Source organism: Tenrec ecaudatus, chromosome 2 (genome assembly GCF_050624435.1).
Source record: "Tenrec ecaudatus isolate mTenEca1 chromosome 2, mTenEca1.hap1, whole genome shotgun sequence".
NCBI lineage: Eukaryota > Metazoa > Chordata > Mammalia > Afrosoricida > Tenrecidae > Tenrec > Tenrec ecaudatus.
The window spans coordinates 73882662-73903751 of NC_134531.1; the positions used below are offsets into that span (position 1 = coordinate 73882662).

The window sequence follows — 21090 nt, forward strand, 5'->3', positions numbered from 1 at the left end:
GTCCTGCCCTATCGGGTTGCTATGAGCCGGCATCGACCCCATAGCGGCCGTTTTCATTTCACTCAGCAGAAAGCCAGGAGTGCTTTGTGGTTTTGTAATTGTTTTTCAGTGATGCACTTTTCCACTGTGGGGATGTGCTAAAGCTTGTGTTTAATGGATGGGCTGTTTAGGCTGCTTATTTTTTTTTCTTTTTAATCATTTTATTAGGGACTCATACAACTCTTATCACAATCCATACATACATCAATGGTGTAAAGCACATTTGTACGTTCATTGCCCTCATCATTCTCAGAACATTTGCTCTCCACTAAGCCCCTGGCCTCCTTTAGGCTGCTTCCACTTTTTGCGACTGTGGACAGTGCTGCAGTGGACAAATTCACCTGTTCATGCTGTGACTCTTGCTTTTTCTAAAGGTATTCTCCCTAGCGAGCTGAGCCTCATTCAGGGGAAAGTGCGAGGGCGCAGCCCAGAAGGTGAAGAAGAGCGGTTGACCTTGGAAATTGACCAAGGAGTAGAAGTCCAACTGAAAACTTAGTGCCACGTGGTCATCCTTAGGGTTGATGTCACCCGGGGCTATGATACCCGGGGAGTCCCATGCTTCCCCTCCCATGGACCACCCTCCTCCGGTACCAGACCATACAGAATCCTCAGTCATTTTATTGTCAATTTTAATCATAGATGAATATGCAATACATATCATAAATGCCTTAAATGTACTATTTCTTGGACTATATGAGCATTAACAGCAGAATTGTTTTATAAGACCTTTCTTTATGGAATCACAGCTTCATTAGTTATAACTGAGTGGAAACCCCCCCCCTTTCTTTTCCTTTAATTACGACTTCATTCTCAAAAACGTTATAGAGATAGGTTCACAAACACTAATTATCACAACATTGTAGCTCACACTCCAGAAATTTCCACAAAATCAGCGACTGTGAAGGACATGGTCAGCAAGGAAAACAACAGCCCCTGCTTGTTGCGGGCAGATGAGACCCAGAGATTCCATGCATCCTTGTAATTGGGTCACAATGACAGCTCTGGCCAGCGCGCATTAGAAGGTTCAAGAAGTAAATGAGGATTGAGTTTTTATCCTTGTAGGTACATTAGCACATGCTAGCTGGACTCACAAAAATGCTTTTGTTGTGGTAGCTGGCGACAGGGATATTTTAAATAAAAAATTAGCAACGTCTGCTGCAACACTGCAAAAAAAAAAAAAAAAAGCCCAAACCCTCTCTCATAGACTGTCATTTTGCTCACCCCCCTCTGTCCCTCTGGCAGGGACACCCAGTGTGGTTCCCTTCCACGCACTGCAGTGGCAATACTGATACGCAGCAAGTGGGGAGGATGCCCGGGCGGGGGGTGGGGGCAGAATTCTTTCTGCTCTTTGCTGGGATCGTGGGAGCATTTGCGTGTTGTAAGGGGTCCTTGGCCTGAACGTCTTGCCCTCCAAAGGCTTCAGAAGGCAGGCTGGGTGGCTGTCCAACTCAGCCTTCAGAGCCCCAGTGAGGGGCAGGGCCGTGGAGAGGACTGTACTTGCCAAGCACGCGCTCGCTCCCTAACTCTCCGCACGCAAATGACCTCGGTGGGCTTTAGCTACAGGATCGCACACTATTTCAGGAGGCGCGTCCGTCCCGGTGTTCAGTTCGGGGATGGGTGCCTGAAAGGCTTGAGGCTCCTGACCGTGCATCTGATGAACACTCAAGCTATCCCACCCTTGAGGGCCCGGCCCGGGTGTGTGCCCAGGGGACAGGGGGCTGCAGCTGCGGAGGGCGGCCCGGGAAGGGGGTGCCCGGAGCCCAGGCCTCCCTCTCTCTGGGGCGCGGGGCTGCGGGGGGAGCGCCGAGGCGTGACGCGGGCTGCAGCGCCAGGGGGGCCCCGGGTCCGTGGGCCGGGCGGAGCGGCGGGCAGGCTGGGGCGCGGCGGGCGGGGCTGACGGGCGCGGCGGGGTCGGAGCGGCGGCGGCGGCGGCGGCTGCGGGCGCGGGGGGCGGGCGGCGGCGCGGGCTCGCCGCGGGCAGCAGGTGCGGGCGGGCCGCCAGGCGGGGCGCCGTCGCCCGGGGCCGGGGGCGAGCGGACGGGCGCAGGAGCCCGGCGAGGTCGGGCTGGGCGGCGGCGCGGGCCGAGGCGGGGGAGGAGGGGAAGGCGGCGGCGCCGGGAGCGTGTTTGGGGCGCCGCGGCGGGGAGGGTGGCGGCCGCCGGTGCGCGCGGGGCGCTGTGTGCGCGCGCTCCCCGGCTCGGGGAGGAAGATGGCCCAGAAGGGAAAGTTGGGGTGACGCGCGCGGCCCCCGGAGGCTCGGCTGGGGGCGCCACCGAGAGCCCGACGGAGCGGCACCCGCCCAGGCCGGAGCGCGCGCAGTCGGGGCGCCGCCGAGGCGCCCGCCCCCTCACTGCAGGTGGCCGCCGGCTCGCTCGGGCCGGCCGGCCGGGGGCGCGGGGGAGCCCGGCCGAGGGATGGGCTGCGCCCCCAGCATCCACGTCTCGCAGAGCGGCGTGATCTACTGCCGGGACTCGGACGAGTCCAACTCGCCGCGCCAGAGCTCCAGCGGGTCGCAGGGCCCCGCGGCGCCCCTGCCCGGCCTCTTGGTCCACACCGACGCCGCCGACGCCATCGCCCCGAGCCGCGCGCCGGGACCCCCGGGCGCCGCCCGCGTGCGCAGGGCCCGCGCCGACCTGGGCAGCGGCAGCAGCTCGGGCTCCGCAGCGCCCGCCGCGACCACCTGCAGGGGCCGGCGGCGCCACTGCTGCAGCAGCGCCGAGGCCGAGACCCAGACCAGCTACACCAGCGTCAAGGTAATGCCCGGCGCGGGCGCTGGCGGACGGTGGACGGTGGCAGCGGGGGTGGGCTGGGGGGCGCCCGCCCCGTCCGAGCGGGCCAGGCTCACGCAGGGTATGTGTCCCCCCCGCCCCCCGCAGAGTTGAGCAGCTCTTAGAGAGGCCACTGAGGGGAGGAGGAGTTTACTTTTCACCTGGGAGGGTGGGCAGGGCTCTGGAAATGCGAGCTGGAAAAGACCCCCTTTGGCCGGGGGCCTGGCGGGGGCGCCTAGGAAGGACCTAAGCTGATTCTGGGGCACCAGGTGGGCACGGGAGAGCGGTGGAGAGCAACGGGGATGGCCGATCTCTGATTGAGGAGGGGACGCTGTGGCAAGGCTGATGTACGGGGCGGGAGTGTCATTGAGAACCTTCAGTGGGGAGGCAAGTCCCATTGAATGAAACCAGAGCTCCGGGCAGGGTTTGCTCGCTGAGGGGGTGAGTGGTGCATAACACGGGCAAAGATCAGAGAGTGCCCTGGAGTTGGCTACTCAGCGGGGAAAACCAGCCATGCTGCTTGGAGTCTCAGCCTCGAACAGGGCATGGAGACTTGTGAATGAGCAAGTGTTTGCGTATGTTTGGAGGAGAGGTCTGAGCAGGAATGGAGGCAGGAGACCAGGATGGAACCTGTGGTGTGCCCCTTCAGCGTTTCCCAGGGCGGGCTAGGTCTCCCCCACGTCATTGTCATTGGAAGAACCAAGCCCAGGTCATTGTCATTGGAAGAACCAAGCCCAGACTTAGAAGGGTCAGCTGAGCTGTGACTGGGTGTAGCGGAAGTGAGGGCAGTGCAGGTGTCTGAAGATGAAGATTCTGCCTGTACTTCGCTGACTTTGCAGGGGAGTGGGATTTTGAGAGCAGGGAGATGGGGAGAGGGACTCATGAAATCATTCGTTAGTTATTTCTTAATCACAAGGAAAATCACTATTTTCACAGAGAGCACAGTACAGTCTCAGAGTACTATTACATGCAGGAGAGCTTTCATTGTGTAAGTCTGGACACGGGCTTTGCCTCCTCTCCCTTCCCTCTTCTAGTAAACAGGAACAATGGCATATTCCATTGTGTGGCAGAGAAAGAAATGCATTTCCACACGGCAGGTGACATTTGATAGAATCACTGCTTTTACACGCCCCGTAGATTCACGCAAACCAGCGCATTGCTCTTTGGCGGAGACGGAGTTGAATTTACAGTAGTTGAGAAAGTTGTTCATCAGTTGGCCTAGTGTAAGGAGCAGGTTCCTGAAGTCAGGGATGGACTGGTGATGGGGGTTGGGGATATGTGCAGGCTTCAAAAGCTTCTTATAATAAACTCAAGTTTAAAAAAACCGCCTCTGAGTTTGCATCATGAAGCCTACCTGCAGTTTATTTGTAGGCACAGTACTCCTCTGGTCATATTCAGAATCGTCTTAGTAATAAAGAATGCCACTGATGCAGCATTTGCTCCGTGGCAGGCATAAGCTCTCTCTTCCAGCTAGCGAATGCTAAGGGCGTGGTGTTCCAAGAGCCAACCACAAGAGGCCTGGATTCAGATCCATCACAGTGGCTGTTCGTCGCCTTTGTGCCCACTTTGTGTTGAGTTGAGTTGACCTGACGTGTAAGAGAAGGTAGTGCTTCCCAGCCATCTTCATGATGGTCAGTAGGTTTAAGGCCATTGCCTCGGCCATTGTGTCGGTTAATTTCATGCAAGGTTTCCCTCGAAATGTTCACTGACCGTTTCACCAACCATCATGCCGGCCTTCACTTGCCAATGACACAGTTGCGACAGAGGCATGTGCCAAACACATCCTCCCACCCCCACTCCATATCCCGTAAGGACTCGGGGCAATTTCAGGAGATGAGAATATTGTCCTCATGCGGTCACTACATATGGACGTTACCCATAAAGATTGTTCTTTGTGTTCTTACTGAAAGAAAAAGGCCTGAGGCGGTAGTTCAGAATGGTTACAGCTCATGAACTCTGTGGTGCTGTTTTTGGTCGGTCAAGAGATCTTGTGTATTTTTTGCCTTTCAGAGTAGCAAGAGCCCCGATTTAGTACCTGGCAGTTCTGGCTACTTAGTGCGCACTTGGCTGAAGAAGGAAAGAGTAATGAATGAACCTATTCTCTGTGTTTTAGTACTTCCCTCAAGAGGCTATTTAGAGACCAAATGGAGTTAAAACTGGAGGGAAAATGAGTCCCAATTATTAGCAGCTAGTATAAACTTTGCATAAATCTCATCCCTACTTGGCTTAAGTGTTCAAAGGCTTGACCTGGGTAGGAATCCTACTCACTTTGTTTTACCAACAAGGCTTCCAAACGAGAATATAATCCATTCCATCTCATTACGAGGTAGGCTGAAATAAAATGGTTGCTTCAATGACTGAACACTAAGTTTGCCTAGGGCAGAGCTCGGGAACTATACATTTGAAATGAAATTTGAGTCCAGAAACACTATCTGTACAAACCGTACAGAATTATTGGCGCAGAATTGCTTGAAATAGATCACCTATCCTTTTAGGACCTGTGAGCCAGTATCGCAGTCGGCCGTCTTAAGGTTTGAGACTGTTTCATAAAAACACCACTTTCTTTGGTCAAGGCAAACATCCTTCTCCCTTAAGATTTTTGAGATGGTTACTCCCCCCTCCCACCTCCACCCCCATTTCTGAAGTAATCAGGGCCCCAAATCACAATCTTTACCATTTGGCCCTGTTTACAGTGGGGACTGGGCAGTAATAGTATTACATTTTTGTCCTTTCCCTCTCTGTCCATCAATTAGAAACTGGATTCTCATTATCCACTTGGTGGCTGGTATTCCCCAGTGTGCAAAACTGTGCGACCGGTCTCTCTCTCTCTCTTTTCCAGCAGCAATTCATCTCGCTCAGCTTTCAGAATGATGAAGCATTATGATGTCAAGAATGATGTCAACAGGCACCTTTCTGCATACCTAATTTGCAAAGAAAGAAAGATGCTCGGTATTAATAATTCATATGCAGTGCAGTGATATCACAGGGGTTTCCATTTCTGGTAAGAAGTTTAGATTTGTCTCCCAATTGCTGTAAAAATGCAACGTCCTAGCAATTTGTCTCCCTCTTGCTTGCCTTTTTATAAATAGCGCTCCAACATGACAACCCTGCAGACGGCTCACTGCTGGGCCTCAGCCAGTTTTGTAATCCTCGTGCAGAAACCCCCGGAGGAGATGATTGAACCTCTCCCTGGGAAGAATCAGGGATTCTTACAAGTCCTCCTTTCTCGTAGCACCTGTGCCTGCTTGAAAGGCGCTGGCACTAGGGAGTGAGGCCTTCGCTTGTACAGTTCTCAGGATAGAGCCCCTGTTCTGTCGAGGAGGCACCTCATCCCCTCCACTCCCCAGAGCCGATTTTGACCCATGGTGACCCAATCAGGCACCAAACCCAAACTCACTGCCATCAAGTCTGTTCCGACTCATGGCAACATTTACATAGGGCTTGTGAGGCTGTCAATCTTCTGGGAGCAGACAGCTTCATCTTTCGCCTGAGGAACTGGCTAGTGAGTTTGGACTCTCTACCACTTACTTAGCCATCCAATATTCACCAGACGGCGCCAGGGCTCCAGGAGGTTGTCATCCCCAAACACCTTTGTAATGAGAGGCAACATTGCCAGCTTGCCCTGTCTCTTCCATTCCCTGTCCTCAGTTTACTCACTCAGGCAGTACTTGTGTCCTACACTGCTGCAGGTGGCAGCGACTCAGAGTGGCCACCAAGTTTCACAAGCAGAGCGTAGGGAAGAGAGAAAGTCCCTTGTGAAAGGCTGTGCCTCAATCCATTGTGAAGGACTCCTCCATATCCCACACGATGGCTTTCCAGAGCCAACCAGCGTAACCAAGAGTTGTCTAGATCAAGGGAAAACAAATGGACATTTTTCTGACCTGATGGTGAATGATTAATGAGGCTTTCTTGGGGGAAGGCGTGGAGCTCTTTCAGAAAAGTCATTTCTGCTTGCTGTCCAACTTGGCTCTTCTCAAGTTTCGTGTGCTGCAGAGCCCCAGGGAGGCTGTGCCCAGCCTCTGGAGCCTCGGATTTAGTCTGACCTGTCTCTTCACCAGGAGCCCCGGTCGCAGAGTGGTTCCATGCTGAGCTGCCAACCACCAGCTGCTCTTCAGGAGAAAGACGAGGCTTTCTACTCCAGTTACACGTTACCGGCTTGGAAGCCCACAGTGGCAGTTCTACCCTGTCCCGTAGGATTGGCCCCATGGCAGTGAGTTGTCTGTTCACCAGCTCAGGCAGGCATAGCTAGCCTTGCTTAGATTTGGAGTTCGAATCATAGCCCTGAAGGAACCCTGGTGGTGCACCGGTAAAGTCGCTCCCCTTTACCCTACAGGTTGGCCATTTGAGTCCCCCAGCAACTCTGTTGGGGAAAAGATGTGGCGATCTGCTCTCACCAAGGTTACGGCCTTGGGAAAACCTGGGGACGCTTCTGCCCAGTCGCAGAGAGGCGCACTGTGATTCAGCATCCGTAACCGTCATGCCTCTGGGCTTCGCCTTAGCGCTGCTTTGGTATGGGGAACCTGCTGTCTGTTGATGATATCAAGCTCAGCCTCCAAGGCTGACAGCCAGTGGCTGGGAAGTCTTTGAGTGGGGGTCCGGCAGACAGTGGGGTCTTGAGGTGGCCTCCAGGTCCTGACGGCTTCATTTGCCATCACCACCCCTCACCAGGGCTCCGTCCTGAATGATGGGGCATTGCAAGGCAAGGAGGAGGTTACAACAGGGGCTGGGCACGGGGTGGTGGTGGCACATAGTCACTGCCCAGGGCATCGCGTTTTGTTGGTCTTTTAGAGTGTTCTTATTTTATTTTACCTTTTCATTTTAAAATGGAGCAGGAAGTTTGGTAAACCCAGGCGAATCCTACATGTTGACTTGGTAAAGCCCACACTTCCCTTCTGCCTTTGCATTTTTCACCCCAGTTTAGTCCCTCTTCCTTCTTCCAACTCCTTCATTACAGCCAGGGAGCATGTTTTCCAGAGTGCTGCTTTCCTTTGGAGTGAACGCTAACCAAATTTCACACTCATTCTCCCAACTGACCTTATTGTGCAAGAAGTCCTCAGACGAAAGGAATGTGGTGGATGGCAGGGTGACCCCAGGCGGGCCTCAGGCTGCCAGAGGACAAGGCTTGATGGCCAGCGCAGGGCACATCCTGCAGGACTGGGCTGGCCCTGAGCTCAGGCCCAGAGTCAGCAAGGCCCAGAGCTGGTTGGTGAGACGGTTTGCAGAGTCAGGAGCACTAGAACCTCTGGGGAGGAGCAGGTGTGTCCCTGGGGGCCAGGTGGGCAAGGCAAATCTAAACTCAAGGCGTTTCTGCAAAGGCCACGAGTGGTGCGCTAGGGTGAAGCTTTGACTGGGAAGCAGAAGCTGTTTCCTCTGTGTTTTGTTTGGGGGATCTCTGCTGAGTTTGAAGAGCTCACGTGACCAGATTAGAAGCTAGGGTGAGGCAAGAACAACCCAGAAAACTTCCCTGCCACCCTGGCCAGATGGCACATGGAAAGAGATTGCACATTCAAAAGGGTATGTATACCTATGCCATGCAGACATTGTGACCCTTGGGGACCCCCTCCCCCCACTCCCGTGTTGCAGGGTTGTCCTGTTCCCTAGACTTTCATGGCTGTGACCTTTCAGACTCAGATCACAGGCCTTTTCTGAGATGCCTCTGGGTAGGTGTGAACTGCCAACCTCTCAGTTTGTTGTCCAGCCTGTAACCATTTGTTTCACCCAGGGATTCCTCCAAAGACTATAATAAAAAAAATCCCACTACCACCGAATCAATTTTGGCTCCTAGAAATGCCATATAGGATTTCTAAGGCTGTACATCTTTATGGGAACACTTAGCCTCATTGTTCCCTCTGGGAGCAGCTGGTGGGTTTGAACCACCAACCTTGGAGTTAGCAGTTCCATGTTTATCTGACAGTACCAGTGAAGGTATCCCTTCAAAAAGGGATAGCTGCATATAATTTAATAAAGAGACCATTTTCACTGATGGGATGAAAGAGAACCAACATGGAAGGTGAAGCACCGTGGACTAGAGAAAAAGAGGGAGCTATACACATTTTAGAGGAGGCAAGAGGAAGGGTGTCACAGGAAATGAGAAACTGCAGGACAGAAGTCATCCACTGTGGTCTTACGAAGAGAGGCAGTGACTCAGTGCCATGACTGGGCAGGCAGGGAGCCCAGAGCGTTAACATCTCTATGCCATTGATCCACCCCCATTGACCAAACGCCTCTAGAAACCAGGGGCCAAGAGTGCCCACTGGGTGAGGTTTTTCCAGGGCAGAGTGGAAACTGTAGAAGGGCAACCTGAATAAGCTCGCTGCAACAAGTGTGAAAAGAGGCTCAGCATGGCTCACGCTGACCCAGTGTGGATCCACTCCACAGTGAGACTGGCAGGGGGATGACTGTCTGAAACCACGGCATTTGAAAACGATGCTTGATTAATGATCGATGTTTTCGGAGTTGGCTTAGTGATGATGACGGATATTTAAACAGGGGTCATCCTTCGGAGACCGCTAAATCACACTGAAGGCATCTTCATCTTCATTCCTGCTCCATCCTGACTCTCCTTGCCAGCTGGCTGAAGGGGTGGGTTCTCTGACTGCGGGCATGGCACAGGGCAGAATTTAAACAGAGGGCCCCTGGGGTGATCTCCGGGTGGGATTCTTTCCTGGTGGCAATCTGGAACCCGAAGCCTTGGCCTGCAATTGGTCTTGAAATCATTCTCTGTGAGCTCTCTTGGTTTTTGTATTGACAGCATCTCCGACGCTGTCAGCTATGATGCGCTGTGAATCTGAGGACTGTTTTCTCTCCTATAGGAAGGAGCATGATTCACCAAGCTCAGTTCCCTCTGTGAGTCACAAAACTGAGAGGAGGCCCTGAACTGTGGAAAATTTTTATAAGACGACCTTTTAACCTATCACACAGGGAAATATGTGTGTGTGTGTGTATGAGAGAGAGAGAGAGAGAGAGAGAGAGAGAGAGAGAGAGAGAGAGAGAGAGAGAGAGAGAGAGAGACAGACAGACATTAGAATCACAAGTAAGATTAAAATTCTGGAATTGTTGGAGCTCAGGGTAGGTAGGTCTTTTTTCCACTCCAACGTTCATGTAGAGGAAGCATCAAACAAGAGCAGTGGCTAATTGGAGACAAAAGTATCCAGTGAGGAAGGCCATCCATGACTTCACAGCCATATTGGACTTGTCCTCATTTTCCACTGCAAACACTCATCAGTGGTTCTGAAACAGGGTACCTGTGTTAGTCTGGGTAGACTAAAGAAACAAATTCATAGACTCTCATATGTGTATAAGAAAGAGCTTTATATCAAAGAGCAATTGTATATGGAGAAAACATACCAGCCAGTCCAGATCAAATCCATAAGCCTGATATTAGCTTATATATTCTACACGAATCCATTTATTCCTCTTTACACTCACACAGCACATGCAATGATGCTGAATGCAGAAAGATCACAGGCCAGTGGGGAGAAGGTCTGGTGGATATAGGGGCAGTGGAAGAATCTCAGTGCTGGCGCGGCTCTCCACGTGTCTCCTCCCATCTCTCTGATTGTCTCAACAGCAGGAAAGGGAACGCAGAGAGAATGTGTCCCATCTTCAGGGAGGAAGAAGAAGTTCCCAGAATCCTCAGGAGAAGGTCATGCCCACACAGAGGCATGATTGGCTATGACTTGATTGACAAGCTAGACTCCACCCCTTTGTTCAACTTGACAGGAGGTTATGTAACTGCCACAGTACCCTAGCAAAAGCTGAAGCCATTCTCCCAGTTGATGCTCGAGAAAGCTCAATAGTGTTTTGAGCTGAGTCTTAGCTGGAAGGAAATGCCTTGTTCCCACCATTGCATGCCAGCCCTGGTCACAGTATTGGCACCTCTGCTGCACCAACTGCTCTTGCCTCACCCACTAGATCTTGGGTCTAAAGTGGCAGTCCAGGTCAGGGTCCAAGTCAGGCCCACTCAAGGTTCTGACCGGTTAGGGACTTCCGGGAAGATGATTTTTCTCTCCTTGAATGTTCCCTGAGGAGTGATGATTCAAAGGCTGATGGTCTCTTAAAGAAGGAACAGAGCAAAGCATTGGCTTTGCCAGCGGCTAGGCATCACCTGGCTGATCATCTGCATGGTGGTTTCCCAGGCCTGCCTTGTGCATGTGTGGAACACAGCAGCCCTGAACTGCAAAGTGTGGTTGGTACAGGAGGCAGGACAAGCGTGCAGGATGCTTCTCACTCTCTTCCTGAACCCATGAGGCCTAGACTGCAAAGCCGATTCTAGGAAACCATCACCCAACTGGCAGGGCCCTGGTGGTGTAGTGGTTATGAATTGAGCTGCTAACCACAAGGGCAGAAGTTTAAAACCACCAGCCAGCTATGAGGGAGAAAGACGAGGCTTTCTACTCCAGTAAAGAGTTCATTTTGAAAGCTGATGGTGCTCGACTATCAAAAGATATAACATCTGGGGTCTTAAAGGCTTGAAGACAAACAAGTGGCCATCTAGCTGAGAAGCAGCAAAGTCCACATGGAAGAAGCACACTAGCCTGTGTGATCGTGAGGTATCAATGGCATCAGGTATCAGGCATCTAAGACCCAGAACAAAAAATCGTATGAACGTGAATTGGGGAGTGCAGAGTGGAGACCCAAAGACAATTGGACATCCCATTCTAGAAGGGTCACAAGGAAGAGATGAGTCAGTCAGGGTATAGCACCAATGAGACATACAACTTTCCTCTAGTTCTTTAATGCTCTCCCCCACGCCCCCCCCCCCCCACATCATGATCCCAATTCTACCTTACAAGTCTGGCTAGATCAGAGCATGCACACAGATACAGATAAGAGCTGGAAACAGGCACTCCAGGATAGTTAACCTGCTCAGGACCAATAATGAGAGTAGCGATACCAGGAGGAAGGTGGAGGGAGAAAGGGGGAACCAATCACAACGACCTACATATAACCCCCTCCTTTGGGGACAGACAACAGAAAAGTGGGTGAAGGGAGACATTGGTCAATGTAAGACATGAAAAAATAGTAATTTATAGATTATTAAGGATTCACGAGGGAAGAAGGGTGGGGAGGGAGGGAAAAATGAGGAGCTGATACCAATGAGGGCTCAAGTAGAAAGAAAATGTTTTAAGAATGATGATGGCAACAAGTGTACAAATGTGTTTGACACAATGTATGTATGTATGTATTGTGATAAGAGCTATATGAACCCCAGTAAAATGATTTTAAAAAAAGAGTTAGTTTTGGAAACTCACAGGGGCAGTTCTCCCCTGCCCTATAGGGTCACTGTGAATCAGAATTGACTCAATAGTGAGTGAGTGAGTGAGTGAGTGAGTGAGTGAGTGAGTGAGTGAGTGAGTGAATAAGTGATCACCTAGCTGGTCCTCCTGAATCACCCTGGTGTTGATGCTTTGCCCAGCACCTTTCCCACAGTGACCCAGTCCCACTAGACATATAATCTCAGGACAGGCCTATTCAGGCCATGAGTCTTGGGGAAGAGTTGGTGAGGAGGAAGGATGTGTGGTGGGTCTGTTCTGACTTTCTCCCAGGCAGTGCCTACCAGTAACACAGCCTACCAGGGTGCCTGTGTTAGTCTGGGTAGACTAGAGAAACAAATTCAGAGACATTCATACAAGAATAGGAAAGAGATTTATATACAAGAGCAATTGAACCTTGAGAAAACATCCCAACCCAGTCCAGATCAAGTCCATAAATCTGATATTAGCCCATATGTCCTATACCAATCTACAAATTCCTCCTCAGACTCACACATTGCAACACATGCAATGATACCAAATGCAGGAAGATCACAGGCCGGTGGGTGGAAAGTTTTGTGGATCCAGTGGCGGTAGAGGTATCTGAGCCCTGACATGGGTCTCCATGTGGCTCCTTCAGCTCCAGGGCTCTAGGGTAGCTCCATGTCTGCAAGCACGGCTCATAGGCATGTGTCCGGCCTCCAGCGAGCTAGTTTTCACCTTAGCACCTCCAAATGAGGTCATCAAGCTACCTCCTGATTGACAGGCTAGACTCGACCTATTAAGTCTCAAATTGACAACACATTATAAAACTCCCACAGTGCCCTTCTGCTGGCTCCTTGAGAAAGGAAAAGGTGGTAGGGCAGACGCTAGAGTCTTTGCTAGGTATCAGATGTGAAGGATTTTGAGTCCTAAAATCCAACCACGAAGTACTTGGGATTAATTTGAGGTAACCTTCACTTTTATTTGCAGATTATTTGACAAAAGTTGGTGTTTTTTTGTGTTCCCCCCCCTCAATTTTAAAGCTTTTGTAAAACAGTGAATTAGGTGAAGGGTTACAGAGCATGGCATAGTTTCACATTTCACAATTAGCACGCAGTTTGATTCAGTTCATCCATTGCAAACCCTCAACGTACCATCCCAATCCCACGTTTCTCCCAATGCTTCCTTCTGTCCCAAGCTTCTGAAATCTGTCTGTGGGTAAATGCTGCCCTTTTGCATGCAAATGATCGATTATTCTAACACAGGGCGGGGTTGAGGTAGGGGTGTCACTTCCAGAATTGAAGGGTGACTGAGGGCCATAGTTTTGAGGACCCACTCGTCTCTGTCCAGCCAATCAGCCTGGTCTCAGACAAAGTGGTTTTTAAGGCCACTGGTTGGTAATGGGAAAAAGATTTTTTCATAAAGAAATAGTGTTCTATGTGGCATTTAGGTTTCTGGGTTAGCTGGGGAAAAAAAAGTAGCTAACCCATCATGTAGCTGGGCTATCTTGACATCGTTCCATCCACACTGCTGTGAGAGAAACACACGACTGAGTTAGAACGAGTGTTTCCTGTGTGTGTGCCCTTGAGAGCGATTAAGAAGACGAGGCCATGGGGAAGTTTGGGGGTGGGGTGGGGAGAAAGCATTCTAAAATTGATTGTGGTAATGATTGGACAACTCTTCTCGATATGATTGAACCACTGAATTGTGTGATATGTGGATTAAGTATCAATAGAACTGTTAAAGTTAAAAGAAAATGAGGAAGTATCTTTTGGGACGCGTTATTGTAGAGCGCCCCCAGGTAGTGCAAATAGTTAATGTGCTGGGCTGCTAACCGGGAGGCTGGAAGTGTGCATCTGCTTAGACCTGCCTCGGAAGAAAGGGCTGGCGATTGGCCTCGGGAAGATCCGGGCCTGGGAAACCCTGTGGAACACCGCGCTTACTCATGAAGCTAGAATCTGCCATGTCACGAGAGCCCCTGGGATTCTCATGTGTGGTGTGTAGCCACATGGAGCGCTAGAGGAATCCAGGCACCTGGTGGTCTTGTTCGACTGTAGAGTCTGATTACATATACCTGGCGTGGCAATGAAGGTCTCAGCAGAGGGCTGAATTGCAGTCAACCAGTGTGAAACTCTGTGTTAAGGACAGTCATCCTTCGTACAAGGAGTCCCCTGGCTTCAAAGTTGCAAAGGTAGGGCCAACTCCGCCTGGTCTTTCATATCCTGTCACTCCGTCTTCACTTGGAAATGATTGAACTAAGTTCCATTGGTAACAAATGCCTCATCACACTCACCTGCATTTGCTCACACCCACGTGTAGCTTTTAAATCATTGAAAAGGCTTGATGTCTTTTCTCACACTAAAATAAGGCTACAGAGTAACCATTTGCATCTGCCTCAACTTACCTCACTGCCCTTGAGTCAGTTCCGACTAGGACAGAGCAGAACTGCCCCTGTGGGTTTCCGAGACTGTAGCTCACTTTGGGAGTAGAAAGCCTTATTTTTCTCCTGTGGAGTGGCTGGTAGTTTTGAACTGCTGCCCTTCCGATTAGCAGCCCAACGCATAACTACTATGCCACAGGACACACTCTGAGTGGGATCCCTTGTAGCCTGAGGATTGCCTGTATTCTGAGGAGGTGAGGTGCTTAGCTGGAGTTAGCAACCTCATATTGCTAGGGTGGAAGCTGCTGTGCAGGGACTTGAAATGACAGATATTACACAGCTCCGGACCCAGAGCCAGTTCTACCACACTGTCTCGCCCCTCACTCCCCATTGTTCTTTTCTCCCTACAGAGGCACTACAGACTCTATTTTCTTTGAGACCCTTATTTTCTATTTCAACTACAACTATCTCAGTGTCTTTTTAAAAAATCATTTTATTAGGGGCCCATACAACTCTTATCACAATCCATATATACATCAATTGTGTAAAGCACATCTGTGTATTCATTGTCCTCATCATTCTCAAAACATTTGCTCTCCACTTAAGCCCCTGGCATCAGCTCCTCATATTCCTCCTCCCTCCCCGCTTCCCATCTCCTTCATGAACCCTTGATAATTTATAAATTATTATTTTGTCGTATCTTACACTCTCCGGCGTCTCCCTCCACCCACTTTTCCATTGCCCATTCCCCAGGGAGGAGGTTATATGTAGATCCTTGTGATCAGTTCCCCCTTTCCACCCCATCCTCCCTCCACCCTCCCAGTATCGCCACTCTCAGCACTGGTCCTGAAAGGGATCATCCACCCTGGATTCCCTGTGTTTCCAGTTCCTATCTGTACCAGTGTACATCCTCTGATCTAGCCAGACTTGCAAGGTAGAATTGGGATCATAATAGTGGGGGAGCGGGGAGGGGGTAAACATTTAAGAACTAGAGAAAAGTTGTGTTTCATCGTTGCTACATCACACCCTGACTGGCTCGTCTCCTCCCTGAAACACTTCTGTAAGGGGGTGCCCAGTTGCCTACAGATGGGTTTTGGGTCCCCACCCCGCACACTCCCGCTTATTGACAATGATATGATTTTTTGTTCTTTGATGCCTGATAACCTCATCCCTTTGACACCTCGTGATCGCACAGGCTGGTGTACTTCTTCCATGTGGGCTTTGTTGCTTCTGAGCTAGATGGCTGCTTGTTTACCTTCAAGCCTTTAAGACCCCAGACACTATATCTTTTGATAGCCGGGCACCATCAGCTTTCTTCACCACATTTGCCTATACACCTGCTTTGTCTTCAGTGATTGTGTTGGGAAGATGAGCATCATGGAATGCCATTTTAATAGAACAAAGTATTCTTGCATTGAGGGAGTACTTGAGTGGAGGCCCAATGTCCATCTGCTACCTTAATACTAAACCTATACATATATGCACATCCTATTTCTACATCCTCATTTATAAATATATTTATATATGTTCATTCCTTTATTTAGAACTCTATATAAGCCCTTTGCCTCCTAGTTCTTTCCTCTATTTCATTTTACTTTCCTCTTGTCCCACTATCATGTTCAGCCTTCATTTGGGTTTCAGTAATTCCTCTCGGTTACATTACCCTTGGTCATGCCCTACCAGACCTCCTACACACTCCTCATCACCAATTTGGATCACTTGTTGGTCCCTTGTCCCTGGGTTTGTTAACACCACTTCCTTTCCCCCCACCTACCCCTCTCCCATGTCCCCCCAGAACTGTTGGTCCTGTTGTTTTCTCCTCCAGATTGTTCATCCAGCCTGTCTTATTTAGACAGACCTGTGGAGATAATAATGTGCACAAAAACAAGACAGAGCAAAACCAAGCAACAAAAGAAAACAAAACAATAATAACACCAACAAACCAATGACAAACAAAACACAACAACAACAAAGAAAAGCTTTTAGTTCAAAGACTTGTTTGTTGGCCTGTAGGAGTGTTTTCCGGTAGAATGTGATGGGACGCCAAGCCCTGGCCCCAAAGTCTATTTTTGGTATTCCCTGGGGTCATTGCTCTGTGTATATTAAAAAAAAAATCATTTTACTGGGGGCTCATACAACTCTTATCACAATCCATCCATCCATCGTGTCCAGCACATTCGTACATATGTTGCCATCATCATTCTCAAAATACCTGCTGTCTACTTGAGCCCTTGGTATCAGTTCCCCACTTTTGCCCCTCCCTCTCTGCTCCCCCCCTGAACCCTTGATAATTTATAAATTATTATTATTTTTTCATATCTTACACCGTCCGATGTCTCCCTTCACCCACTTCTCTGCTGTCTGTCCCCCCCAGGGAGGAGGTTATATGTAGACGTTGTAATCTTCCCCCCCTTTTTCCTTCACCATCCTGATATCACCACTCTCACCACTGGTCCTGAGGGGTTCATCTGTCCTGGATTCCCTGTGTTTCCAGTTCCTATCTGTCCCAGTCTACATCCTCCAGTTCAATCGGAGATGTAAGGTAGAATTGGGATCATGATAGTGGGGCGGATAGCATTCAAGAACTAGAGGAAAATTGTATATTTCATTGTTACAACACTGCACCCTGACTGGCTCATCTCCTCCATGCAGCCCTTCTGCAAGGGGATGTCCAATTTCTCCTAGATAGGCCCTGAGTCCCCACTCTGCACTCCCTCTATTCACAATACTATGATTTTTTTTTTTTTTTTGGTCTTTGATGCTTGTTGATACCTGATCCCTTTGATGGCTTGTGATCTCACAGGTTGGTGTGCTTCTTCCATGTGGGCTTTGTTGTTTCTCAGCTAGATGGCTGCTTGTTTATCTTCAGGCCTTTAAGACTTCAGATACTATATATTTTGATAACCAGGCACCATCGGCTTTCTTCACCATATTTTCTTGTGTACCCATTTTCTTCAGTGATCGTGCCAGGCAGGTGAGCATCTCAGACTGCCGAATTGTTAGAAGAAAGTGTTCTTGTGTTGAGGGAGTACTTGCGCAGGGGCCCACTGTCCATCTGTTTTCTTAATACTCAACCTATAAATATATGTACATAGAGCTATTTCCCCCTTGTTGTTTATAAATATATTTACATCTTTATATGACTGTATTTAAATCTCTATGACTACCCTTTCCCTCCTAGTTCTTTCCTCTAGTCCCTATGTGGATTGAGTCCCCCTGCGAATCCCCACTGCCCATAGACTAGGACTGTGAACAGCCCTGATATTAGAGTGTAAAGTGGATTTCAGCAGCTGAAGTTAGGCTGGTGTATAACACTTTGTCCTTAGATCTCCTTTTAAGCCATTCTGAATGTATTCTAACTGTTAAATCGTCCCTGCTTTCTTTTCTATTGAGATTGTTTTCTGCTTTATGTGGTCATTGTTTCTGGGTTATTTGGGGGTGTCGTTTTGCCTTTATTCTGTATGTTTTCCTGTATATGGAAGTCAGCATGGATAGATATATGAAGACAGCAATTGGATTCTTAACTTCCTGGGGGCACGGAAAGGGAGGGCGGGGAAAATGAGGAGACAATTCCAAGGGCACAAGAAGGGCACAAGGTTGCACAACCTTTCTTAATGTGGTTGAACCGTCGGCTTGTGTGATAGGTGAATTACAGCTGTATAAAATCACTTTTAATAAGTGGGAGCCACAAGATCACCCACACTTGCTGTTCTTAAATTTCTATTAGCCACCTTCAAAAATTAAAAAAGAAACATTTGGAACTAATTTTAATAAATGTTTTATTTAACAGCAATATCAAAAGTATTATCATTTCAATTTGTTCTTAATATTTAAAAATACTGAGATAGTTTACATTGTTTCTTTCTTTTGGAACGAAGTCTTTGCACCCTGGTACGCATTTGACAATGCTAGCACGTCTCAGCACAATATAATTGCAATTATAGCCGTGTTTCAAGTGCTTAATGGCCATGGAGCAGCTCCGATGGTGGCTCTAAGAAGGAAAAATAAACACTGCACATGATTTTCTAAATCACTCAGCGAAAAGGGCAGCCTGGCGGTGTGCTGGGCACGCATCTCTCGGGACTTCTCTCCATTCCTGCTTTCCAAAGTTTTCTGTCTTGTAACCAAAAGTCTGCAAGTGGCACCTTCTAGATCCCTCTACCTGCCACTCTCTTTTTAAGTGTTGTAAGTCGGACTGGATAGAAAGCGCTTTACGCCATCTACACATGGAGTGATTCCTATGGAGAGCTGTTTTCACAGGCGTTGGAAGGTTGGGAAGAGCAACAGGGAGATGGAGAGACTGGGACGTGGGAGAAGGAAACAGGCCTTTCTTCCTGCTCTGGGCAGAGGCACTCACAGTGGTTCCTGCTAAGTGTCTGCAGGGGGTGAGGGGGGCGGGGAGGAGAGCGGAGGGGCAGCTCTCACAGACAGCAAAGGGGCCAGAACCTCCAGCCCATCGGAAGGAACATGGGCTGTAGGGACCAGTCCAAAGTGTTGACAGAATTCTGATTTCTGATGTATCTCTTTTAGTGGCTCCAGCTCCATCTTTCCTTCACTCTTCGTGAGCTTTCAACACATTCGTAGGTGGTTCACCAACAAATCTCTCAATGTTGAAAATGTGTTGGCTATTTGTCTCCTGGCGATTCTGCTCCCTGCCTTCTTTAAAATATCCTTTTGTTCGTATTGGGCTCCAAAATGTCAAACTCACTGCCCTCAAGTCCATGCCAACTCATGGCAACCCTCAAAAAGGAGGTCGAACTGCCCCTTTGACTTTCAGAGACTAACTCTTCACCAGAGTAGACAGCCCGTCTTTCTCCCTTGCAGAGGCTGTGACTTTGAACGGCTAATCTTGTGGTTAGCTCTTTAACATGTAACCACTACACCACCAGGGTTCCTTGTATTGGGTTAGAAGGCTGACACCGAGGAACTATGAGGAGGAGGAGGAGGAGGAGGAGGAGGAGGGTACCGAATGGGGCGTGGGTCATTCTGCTGCCCATCAGGTCACTGGAGTAGAAGGGTCCCAATGGCAGCTGTCAATAACAACATTCCTGGGGGATGTAAAGTGGCTTCTGTTTTCTCACCCGGCGCTGGGAGTCGGGAGTCAGATTGAAGAACTAGGCTCTAAGGTCATCTGTAACATTTCATACTGCTGGGTTCTGTTTGTTTGTTTTAACTTTTAAATTTTTTTTCCTCGGACTTAAGGAGGCCGTAAAAGCGCATACCTCAGAGAGTCATTGTGAGCATGATATTACTAATATATGTATCACCGTTAGCTTTGAAGATAACTCTTAACAAGGGCTGGCTATTATTGGTAACAACATACAAGCTGAGTTTTGAAGGCTCTCGAGTACTTGCCTTATGGGGAAGCACACATGTGCACACAAATGGTGGAGACAAGAGTGCAGGGAAACTTCACAGGCACGTCGCTCAGCTTGAAAAGTTACAGAATCAGGACAGTTCTGTTATCCAGGCCACCCACTTCTCCTTCTCCTTTGGAATGATTGTAAAGCAAATCTAAGACGTCGTATTATTTTGTCATGCAGCTCTGAAAGATAGAATGCTTTTAAAAAAATAACCATTCCCTTGAGGTCTTTGTTTATGTCGAAGAAGTGTTCATAACTTTTCCCTGTATGTCCCATCACATTTATAGATATAGTTGCACCCAAGGTAACCACACAGATTCAAAGAGTCTCTGCGAGACTTACAGATATGTGCGAGTATGCTTCCATTCTCCTTCCCAAACGTCTGTCTGTGCGGATCACTGTTATTGGAGGATTGGGTGGGTGATCGTAGTGACCCCATGTTGACTTTACCTTGCGCACTCCTCCCAGCATCATGTTATGCTAACCTCCCTCTTCTTTGGACTAACATTGTCCGCAAGTCCATGTCCTACGCTGGTGAGTCCTGACTGGCGCCTCAAGCTTGTGAGCAGCCTTCCAAGGGGGCCTCTCCCTAGCTAGAGGAAAGAACCACGATGTACATCAAAGGCATGTGGAAAAGATTAGTTCCGTAGACTTACAGACACCCAAACATCCATCGGTACAACCCCGAGACCAGAACTAGAAGGCTCCCGCTACCTGGAAGGGATCACATTGGCTGGTTCTGAACCGAGTGGAAGGAAAGTGGTGGACCGAGACTCAAAGTAACAAAAGGGATCAAGCTGACTGCTTAGAGAGAGACCGGGGAACCCGAAAGGCTCTGGCCCTTGGTTAGCCTTCTGGCGTGGAACCGAAGGCCCCCCTGTGGTCCGATTTTCAGTCAAACAAGGGGGCCGGTCAACAAGGGGAACAAGAACAGTAGTGAGTTGTGTGCATTTTAGAACGATTGACCATGTGAGAACGAGGGCCAGCATCGTTCCTACCCAAGGGAGAAGTTAAGCAGGGTCAGGGGGTAAAAGGAGCCGTGGAGGCAGGAAATACAGACGCAGCAGGCTGGCTGATTTTACATGGAGGGGCTGCAGTGACAAAGATGAACAATGTGCTTTCATCGTTGAATGTGCATCTTCACCGAATTACTGATAAAAATTTAACAACAAACCAAGATAACTATAAAACGAGTAGCATATCTAAATAGTTGAAGCAATTCCTAAATATCATCAACTACCAAGAGGGTTTTAAAGTTCCTTAATGATCTCATAAATGTCTTGTTTTTAAAACATTTGTAGGGT

General features: G+C 49.2%; 1 protein-coding gene across 9 annotated transcripts in view; it reads left to right on the forward strand.

Annotated features, from left to right (window-relative positions):
• The first annotated feature begins 2453 nt into the window (after window positions 1–2453).
• Window positions 2454–21090, forward strand: part of PDE8B (phosphodiesterase 8B) — a 278883-nt gene continuing 260246 nt past the window's right edge. For all 9 annotated transcript variants that reach the window (XM_075543049.1, XM_075543055.1, XM_075543051.1 and 6 more), the window contains exon 1: window positions 2454–2792. In XM_075543049.1, coding sequence (XP_075399164.1) covers window positions 2454–2792 — 339 coding nt within the window. The remainder of the gene's footprint in view (window positions 2793–21090) is intronic.